This window comes from Propithecus coquereli, unplaced genomic scaffold (assembly GCF_000956105.1).
Source record: "Propithecus coquereli isolate 6110/MARCELLA unplaced genomic scaffold, Pcoq_1.0 Scaffold172, whole genome shotgun sequence".
NCBI classification, from domain to species: domain Eukaryota; kingdom Metazoa; phylum Chordata; class Mammalia; order Primates; family Indriidae; genus Propithecus; species Propithecus coquereli.
The window spans coordinates 3,110,764-3,120,868 of NW_012141858.1; the positions used below are offsets into that span (position 1 = coordinate 3,110,764).

The 10,105-nt window shown below is 35.6% G+C and overlaps 1 protein-coding gene across 4 annotated transcripts in view; it reads left to right on the top strand.

Annotated features, from left to right (window-relative positions):
• Positions 1-10,105, top strand: part of CPSF6 (cleavage and polyadenylation specific factor 6, 68kDa) — a 26,998-nt gene that overhangs the window by 11,010 nt on the left and 5,883 nt on the right. The window contains exons 3-10 of one of the 4 annotated variants that reach the window (XM_012642061.1): positions 766-869; positions 2,280-2,425; positions 3,316-3,489; positions 3,615-3,725; positions 4,165-4,669; positions 5,015-5,130; positions 5,901-6,054; positions 8,523-8,715. In XM_012642061.1, coding sequence (XP_012497515.1) covers positions 766-869; positions 2,280-2,425; positions 3,316-3,489; positions 3,615-3,725; positions 4,165-4,669; positions 5,015-5,130; positions 5,901-6,054; positions 8,523-8,712 — 1,500 coding nt within the window. In that variant the 3' untranslated portion in view covers positions 8,713-8,715. The remainder of the gene's footprint in view (positions 1-765; positions 870-2,279; positions 2,426-3,315; positions 3,490-3,614; positions 3,726-4,164; positions 4,670-5,014; positions 5,131-5,900; positions 6,055-8,522; positions 8,716-10,105) is intronic. The other 3 variants (XM_012642062.1, XM_012642063.1, XM_012642064.1) reach the window with 3 other exon arrangements.

Consider the following 10,105-nt stretch of genomic DNA (forward strand, 5'->3'; position numbering starts at 1 on the left):
AGGATCGCTTGAGCCCAGGAGTTTGAGGTTGCTGTGAGATAGGCTGACGCCACAGCACTCACTCTAGCCCGGGCAAAAGAGTGAGACTCTGTCTCAAAAAAAATAAATAAATAAAACTGATTGTGACTGATCTCCCACCACCAGTCTGAGCAATTTACAATGTGTTGGAGACAATAGCAGTGTAGTTATGAGCGTGCTGAGTAGGAATTTGAATCTTATCTCCACCATCTATTAGTTTTGTGACCCTGGGCAAGCTCTTTAACTTCTCTATTGCATCATGTGTGAAACAGGAATAATTATAAGACTTACAGGATTGTTATAAGAGTTAAATAGTTAACATAAAGTACATGATAGGTATTCAGTACATGTTTTTTCTTTTCTCCATTTTATATTTAAACATAAGATGAAATTTATTTCACAAAATATTTTCTTTTAGGAGGACGTGACACGTGAGATTTATTTTATTAAAAAATTAAAATCAGTTTAAAGCTGGAAGAGACCAGAAACTCTTGAGAGTAAAAACCTATCTTATCTCTGAGGGTATATGCCTTCTAATATCTGAAACACTTATCAGGGAACAAAGTTAGGTTCTCAGATGTTTTTGTACTATTCAAAAATTGGAGGCTGACTGGCAGTAACTATACCTTGATTTGTACTGAGCATTAATTTTCTCTTTTTCATCCAGAATTTACCCTTAAAAACTAAATTGAAATAAAAAAAACTTGAATATGTTTTAATGGTTAATGAGGGGAAAATGTCTTGCAGTGGACAACAGATGAAGATTTAACTGAAGCAGTTCATTCTTTGGGAGTAAATGATATTTTGGAGATAAAATTTTTTGAAAATCGAGCAAATGGCCAGTCAAAAGGGTAAGAATTTTTTCTTCCTTTTTGAGTAGCTGGTGATTTTTTTCTAAGTTAATAGCTATTGATGATTAAGTTAATGCTAGTTACACACGTGTAGGACAAATAATTATTTGTGTTGGAAGGAGGTTCTTGGGCAAGATTCATACTCTTATTTCGTCTACTCTGTTAACATAATGCACTAAAACTAGTGGAGTTGGATTTGTGGACAGATTAGGTGTATTTTCTAATTTTCCCAGGTTTTCTCCATCTATGGTTGAAGTGGTTTATTGAATTGTCAGTTTTAAGAAGCTTTATTCTCCCTGTGATTCAGAGATGGGGGAAGATGGGCAACTGGAAAGTAATGTAATGTGGGTGTTTTGGTTTATTTAACTACTAAACTATATAAATGAGATAGAATTATTATAAGAACATTATCAAAACAGATATCCAGAAGTAAGAATATAAAATGCCACTATCTCACCATCCACAGATGATCACTCTTAATATTTTAATGAATATACTTCCAGATTTTTTCCTTAAAAATACAATAAGATCATGATTCCCCTGTTTTTTAACATGTTTGGTACGAGGAGTAGAACATATCAATAAATATACATCTTCTCTAATGTCTAATTCTTTTCTGTTATGCCTCATATGCTACTATATTTTATCTTTCTTATTTTTGGTTATTTCAGTTGTTTCCACTTTTGCCTATAATAAATAATGTTGCAGCAGGCATTATTTTATAAAAATCCTCAGGTGCAGATTTTGGGGTTTTTGTTGTTGTTGTTTTTAAGACAAGATCTCACTCTGTCACCCAGGCTTGTAGTACAGTGATGACACGATCATAGCTCACTGCAACATTGAACTCCTGGACTTCAGGGTTCCTCCCGCCTCAGCCTCCCAAGTAGCTGGGACTATAGGCTTGGCCAACCACACTTGGCTAACTTTAAAAAATTTTTTTTTGCAGAGATGAGGTCTCATTGTGTTGTCCAGGCTCATCTTGAACTCCCAGCCTCAAGCGATCCTCCTTCAGCCTCCCAAAGTGTTGGGATTACAAGCATGAGCCACTGCACCTGACTGGATTTTTTTTTTAAGCATAAATTGCTAGTTGCAGATTGATAAAGATAGACTTATATTTATTTCTCTAAAAAGATTGTACCAATTTATACTAAATTAGGAATATTTTTAAAATACGCAGTCTGAATACTTCTCACCAACTTCACTTCTGCCACTGAATTTTACATCCTAAATGACTAAATTCTATGGTATGGTATTAAGAAAAGATAAATATGGAAGTGTATACTTGCATAGCTTTGAGAGATATTTTCAGTATTTTTTAGGTAAAAGTAAATTCAGACCATTTTTAAAAGCAGTAACAGTAACATTAATCTTTCCTCACTTTCTACCCTCACTCCTTTAAACACCTTTTAGGTTTGCCCTTGTTGGTGTTGGATCTGAAGCATCTTCAAAAAAATTAATGGATCTGTTGCCTAAAAGAGAACTTCATGGTCAGAATCCTGTTGTAACTCCATGCAATAAACAGTTCCTGAGTCAATTTGAAATGCAGTCCAGGAAAAGTAAGCAATCCCTCAGAGGCTTTTATTAAAAGATGTACATTTTAACCAATGTATTTGTTAGGTGTTATACTAGGGAAGTCGTCTTGACATTGGTTCATTGGAAACTCCATTTTAGAAAGTGTATGCTTTGAATTCGATTTAATCGCTGGTTATTACTGTGGACCATGTGCTGGAAACCTTCCGTTCCATTTTTCTTTAGATGTAACAGACCCAATACTTTACAAGATTTGCAAGTTCTGTAGCCCTGGCATTCTTGTCCTGTCATTCCCGTCTTAGAGAAAGGAATAAACTACATTCTAATCCTTAGATCGAAGGAAAGCTATGTGGATGTATGTTATGGTGGGGGAGAGATCATTGAGAACCAGAAAATATTCTTTGGTTTTCTGCTTGGCACCAAGACCTTTCACCGCTTGGTAAAGTGAATATAGAAAATATTTGCCATTATACACTTAAGAATGTTATCATTTAAAGAGATAAGATAGATGATCATGTAATTAACAGAAATTCAAGTAGTTGTTTTTCTTTTAATGTTTTAGCACTTGAGACTTAATTGAAGAAGGCGTTAGAAAATTTAAATGATCTATGCTACTGAAATTAAGATTTCTGTTGAAGCATTTTGGTCTTGGCTGCTGCAGAGTGCTAGTATTTTGAAAGTAATTCATATTTACTCATCGGAAATATATTTAAACCTGCGTATTTCAAGACTTCAAAAGCGCTTAAATAGATGTGAATGTTTTCCTAACCAATATTTCTCATGTAGTTTACATGGGCGCACGGCATCTTCAATATCTAGTATAAATGAACTTTGAAATAGAGTTTCTAATAACAGTGGTTACATTTCAGAGAACTATTTTAATAAGTGCTATTTATGAGTATTTGGATATTTGCAGCTACACAATCAGGACAAATGTCTGGGGAAGGTAAAGCTGGCCCTCCAGGAGGCAGTTCACGTGCAGCATTTCCACAAGGTGGTAGAGGACGGGGCCGTTTTCCAGGGGCTGTTCCTGGTGGGGACAGATTTCCTGGGCCAGCAGGACCAGGAGGGCCACCCCCACCTTTTCCAGGTAAAACTTTTCTTAAATTACCATGGATAAACATGTCTACCTAATACCTCTTTTCCTTTTCTCTCTTTTTCAAGTAATGCATTATTAATGTGACTTACTCTCGTTATGCTATTTTTGGAATCCAGGAAATTTGATCAAGCATCTTGTTAAAGGAACTCGGCCTTTGTTCCTGGAAACTAGGATTCCATGGCATATGGGGCACAGCATAGAGGAAATACCCATTTTTGGCCTAAAAGGTCTTTATTTTTCTCCAAACTTGCTTGACTTATATATAGAATATTTACATCCATCTTATTTTCTTACCTCTTAAAAAATCCTTTCAAGACCATTTTTCCTTGTTTCACTTTCTAGCTTGGCATCAGAGTAGACTATAAGGTGGGTGATTTCACTGTAAGAAGTGTGTGTACACTGAAAGGTGGAAAATATCTCTAAGTATTGTAATCTTTTTTATTGAAGTTTTTGTTTTATTAATTTTTCTTAAGCATAAATTGGGCTAGTTAAATGTGTAAGGATATACTTCACTGTAGTTGTTAGTGTAGCATTTACCATATGGGTTTCATTTAAAGAGAAAGAATCTTGGTCTGTGAGTTATGCTTTAAAAGTATAATCTTGGCATGTAAAGGTTAAAGTATCTTATTATTGAAGTGTTTTTTTCCTCTCTCCTTTATTCTGTAGCTGGACAGACTCCACCACGTCCACCCTTAGGTCCTCCAGGTCCACCTGGTCCACCAGGTCCTCCACCTCCTGGTCAGGTTCTGCCTCCTCCTCTAGCTGGGCCTCCTAATCGAGGAGATCGCCCTCCACCACCAGTTCTTTTTCCTGGACAACCTTTTGGGCAACCTCCGTTGGGTCCGCTTCCTCCTGGCCCTCCGCCTCCAGTTCCAGGCTACGGCCCCCCTCCTGGTCCACCACCTCCACAACAGGGACCACCTCCACCTCCAGGCCCTTTTCCACCTCGCCCACCTGGTCCACTTGGGCCACCCCTTACACTTGCTCCTCCTCCGCATCTTCCTGGACCACCTCCAGGTGCCCCACCGCCAGCTCCACATGTGAACCCGGCTTTCTTTCCTCCACCAACTAACAGCGGCATGCCAACATCAGATAGCCGAGGTCCACCACCAACAGATCCATATGGCCGACCTCCACCATATGATAGGGGTGACTATGGGCCCCCTGGAAGGTAAGTTAGTATGTATCTATGAAAGTATTTGATAAAAGATAAGAATGACTCTGAAAAATATTATATTGTAGATTTGTAAGTATATCATTTCTGCCTTCCAAAAAGATGAGGTTTCTAAGTTGCTAATTTATTTCAGTTAAAAGATACTTGTGTAAGAGAATTTTGTTTAGACTTGTTCTCTTTGTAGGAAAAATAGCATGCTTCAATCTGGAAAAGTAACTGCTGTCTCTAAGGCACATGTCAGAAACAACCTGTATGAATTGCTTTACACTGTTATGACTAACTTAGAAAATTTGTTGAGTGCTGAGATTAAGTGCTAAGTTAAGGTTTGTTTTTATTTTATAGGGAAATGGATACTACAAGAACACCATTGAGTGAAGCTGAGTTTGAGGAAATCATGAATAGAAATAGGGCAATCTCAAGCAGTGCTATTTCAAGAGCTGTGTCTGATGCTAGTGCTGGTTTGTATATTTCTTCCTGTATTACTGTTTCTTATGTATGTTATTAGGAATGAATAAAAACTTAACATATAGTCTGGTTAGATAGGTTATTTACATGTCATAATTCTTTTTATATTCCCAAATCATTACTTATTTTAAAATCATTGAAGAAAGATGTATGTCATGGTGTAGTGGAAAGACCCCTAATTTTAAGTTATTAGGTGCAAATTTAAGTCTTAGCTTAACATTTAACACATTGACTGCCACACAAAAAAATCAGAAACTTTTCCTTGAGGCCACAGTGTTTTATTACAAAAATAGAACAAAAACCTCAAGTGTAATTTAAGGGTAAACATAAATAGAAAAATAAAATTCATTGACTTCTATTCATTAATAAACACTTTTAGAATTACATTATCAGTATTGATTGTAACAATAAGAACACCAACAAGCAAGATTTTATATATGCTTCATGTGGCCCAGGGTCGAAACTAGAGTGAGTTAAATACAACTCTCAAGGCAGTTAATATGTTAATAGTTCAGGGACCTTAAGGCAGCTCACTTAATCTCATATTTGCAAAATGATAACCTATTTCACACAGCTGTAATTACAACCAGTTATGTTACTTTCATGAGCATGAAAGCCTTTTGCAAATGGTGAAACACTAAAAATAGACATCTTCTGTAGTCGTTTGATACCACTTTGATAAAATGCTTTAACACTCTTACCCTAAGTAGTTTGATGGGAATTTGGAAATAATTGACATCAAACCCTTTCCTTTCCTTCACAGGTGATTATGGGAGTGCTATTGAGACATTGGTAACTGCAATTTCTTTAATTAAACAATCCAAAGTATCTGCTGATGATCGTTGCAAAGTTCTTATTAGCTCTTTGCAAGATTGCCTTCATGGAATTGAGTCCAAGTCATATGGTTCTGGATCAAGGTAAAACTTTCCTGTCTCATGTCTTTTTAAAACTGCTAGTTTGCAAATGGAAAAAATACAGTGTATGGGACTTCAAAATAAGACTTTGATTTTGTTTAGCATTTACTTAGCACCTAGAGTGATTTTGTAAACTCTAAATTAATAATGTCAAGTGTTTTCCTAAAACAATTCAAAGGCTTCTATGTGCTCTTAGAATAAGACCATAAAGATTGAGGCACACTATGTGATATAGTCCCTGCCTATCTTTTTTAGCCTCATCTTCTACCTCTTCCCTTAACTCACTATTCTCCATCCATTCTCCCCAGTGGTCTCCCTTCTTTTTTTCTGGATACATCAAGCATTTGACCCCCTCACTTATTTTGTGCTTGATATTCCTTCTGCTGGGAACCTTTTCCCCTGGTTCTTCACATACCTGCCTCCTTATCCTTCATGTCTCAACTTAATCTAATTTCTTAGAAGCGATCTTTAACCAGGTTGGTCTGTCATATAGTTCTGTTTATTTCTTTCATAGTACTTACATAACCTATAGTTATCATTGCACATGCACATTCCTTCTTGCTAAAATATGTGTTGAATGATGGCAGAAGTCTTATCCATCCTATTCACTATAATCTTTCTATCTTTCTTTTTTTTGTTGTTTGATGAGATAGGGTCTCTGTTGCCTAGGCTACAGTGCAGTGGTGTGGTCACTGTAATCTCCAACTCCCAGGCTCACGCGCTCCTCCTGCATACTGGGACTACAGGTTTACGCCACCATGCTTGGCTAATTTTTAAATTTTTTGTAGAGACAGGAGTCTTGCTGTGTTGCCCAGGCTAATCTTGAACTCCTGGACTCAAGCAATCCTCCCACCTTAGTTTCCCAGAGTGCTGGAATTGTAGGTGTAAGCCACTGCACCCTGCCTATCCTATTAACTACAATATTTCTAATTCCTGCAGAGTGCCTGGTATTGAATGGGTGCTAAATGAATATTTCTTGAATGAGGGAGTGAATGAATGAGTGAATGAATGAATGACCTATTTTTAAGGTAGTTCTTTTTAGCATTACTGATAGCCTTGAAACTATGTATATTTGTGAAAGGTAGATCTTTAATCTTCATGTGATATTCTTAGATCTATCTTAAGTGTACTTTATCTAGTGATGGAATCTTCATTAAGTTAAGGGAAAGGAGCTTGTTTTGGCATAGCCCCAACTTTATAACTATTCCCTTTTTGACCCAGTGTAAACATCTTTGGATCGGAACAAATTTGTCATAGCTATAGATCATATCTTGTCTCGATTTTTTACACTTTTTTTCCCACCTTCTTTTCGAGATGGGGTCTTGCTCTGTCTCTTGAGCTAGATTGCAGTGCAGTGGCATCATCACAGCTCGCTGCAACCTCAAACTCCTGGGCCGAAGTGATCCTACTGCCTCAGCCTCCTGAATAGCTGGGACTACAGGCACATGCCACCATGCCTGGCTAATTTTTCTATTTTTTGTAGAGACGAGGTCTCGCTCTTGCTCAGGCTGGTCTCAAACTCCTGGTCTCAAGCAGCCCTCCCACCCAGGCTTTCCAGAGTGCTAGGAATACAGGCGTGAGCTACCATGCCCAGCCCTTGTCTCTCTCTTTTTTTTTTTTAAAGTTAAGTCCAAAGTAAGAACTTCTACCTTGATCAAGGAGCTTAGCACCTAATAATTTTTGCTAAGCCTAGCTGTTTGGTGCTGAAATGCAAGAAGAAAAATTGTTTTATTTAAACTAGTAGACAATGGTTATTTCCTATTATGAATTTAGCAAAATTTCTAAACGTCTTTTTGGCAACAAACTTTGGTTAAATTATCTGTTTTTTTAAAAAGGCAATTCATGAAACATTTCTACTTACTAAATACAATGTGAATACAACAGTAATAGTTTCTACTGGTCACAATTATTAGGCTTCTCCTCCAAACATACATATATATTAGAAAGTTAGTTTCTTAGTGGAGCATAGTGCTCCTGATGAACCATATCTTGACTAGGTAGAAATGGAAAATTAATATTTTATATATAGGTTTATGTAACTTGTGTAGATAGATGGTAATTTTATCTATTTGGGCACTGTTGTATATTGTGATTTCATGAATTTTATATCTAAAAGAAACTTTTATGTTCTTTGTCTTCAAATACAAGTGCTTTGAAAGTCTCTCTCCTTTACTTTTTGTTCAGTCAGTATCCTTCATGTCTGTTTTAGGGTACTAGTTTAAGTAGATGGTATGATGTATTTTCATGGTATATGGTTCCCTTGTTTTTGGTGAGTATTTATAAAAATGAAATTTCTGGTTCATGCTTGTTGGTGAGTTGGTAAATCACTATTGGCAGGTCAGGATAGTAAGTCTAAACTAGATTTACAAAGAATTTTGCCTTTTTTAGATTTTTTTAAATACCAAAATACTGACTCACTTCTTATCTATCCAATTATGGAGAACATTCATTAATCCAGTAATTTCTTTTAGAAGACGTGAACGATCAAGAGAGAGGGACCATAGTAGATCACGAGAAAAGAGTCGGCGTCATAAATCCCGTAGTAGAGATCGTCATGATGATTATTATAGAGAGAGAAGTAGAGAACGAGAGAGGCACCGGGATCGTGACCGAGACCGCGACCGAGAGCGTGACAGAGAGCGAGAGTATCGTCATCGTTAGTAGGTGGGTATTCCTTGTTCCTGTTATATTTAGCAGGTGTATTAACAGTAATTATAACTCCAAGGCTATTGTTTATACAGTATATACCTACATTTTAAATGGTCCAACTACTTGTTCTGAATATAATCTTCTGGAAACATCTGAGACAAATAACAAGTAAGTAATGACAGGTAAAAATTTTGACCCTTTATTTGAATATTGTATTGCTGGGTTATCACTTTCAGGTTTCAGATTGTTAATGGTCTTAAAGCAAGGAAATAATCAAGAGGACTCATTGTGTACTTCTAAAATCTAAAAATTGGGATTCTTATAATCACATAGTTTTCATGTGATTTAAAATATATAGGGAGTTATATATATATTATGTGCTTGGATTTTTAAAAAGGAATTTAAAGTTTCTATTCTTGAACTAATTTCATTTGTCCCTAAAACTTTTTAAGAAAATCTAACACTATAAAAGCTTATAATACAGGGGGATTTTTTTTTCTCAGCATTCAGAGAGCCTTTTTCCTTAAAATATTTTTTATAAAAGATACTGTTTTCCTGACATCTGGTTTTTGTTTTTTAAAGAAAAGAAACTGTCCTTTAATTTGCAAAGAAGATGTAAAAGTACTCAATTAAAATGGGTTGAGGGTGCTCCGTATCTAAAAATTTTAAATTATGTCAAGCCATACATCCCAGGTTAGAATAACCTTGAAATAATTTTCTTTGATGTTTCATTCATAAACCATAATCATTGTCTTTTTTTTCTGTATTTTAAAACTATTTCTTGTGTACATTTTTCATAAAGTGGGAAGAGTTGTCTGTTTATGCTTCATTTTCACATGTAATTTTATTTTTATATTTGTGAACAGCATTTATTCATGTGAAGAATTGGGAGGAGGGCACCATAAAGCTTGTACATGTGATACAAAGGTTATTCTGTAAACAGAAGTATTTTCTTTATATGTTTGGTGGCATATCCAAATTAAATTAGGCCAAAACAACCCCCTTTATAGGTAAATACTCTTTATGCAATTATTTTCAATACTCATGGGAAACTTAATGAAAATTCAGTCGTGGTAATTGTTAGTATTTAAATTGCTATGGACAGAATTAAAGGCTTTATTGAGTGTATGTAATTCTGTGACAGAATAGCAGTTTCTTTAACCATAACATATATTTTAGCAAATGAGATCCTTTTGAACAATACTATTTAGAAAATAAGCATGTAAGTCTTATTTTTGTGGGACACAAAAAAGCTCTTATACTATTTACAATGCTAAGGGCTTTTTAACTGAAAAGGCTGATTTTAATACTTTTCCTTGGATTTTGAGTATGTAGGTTGAATATCAAAATTTTAATTTTTATATAGGTCTCCATGTATTATATCACAAAATTTAATATAAATAAT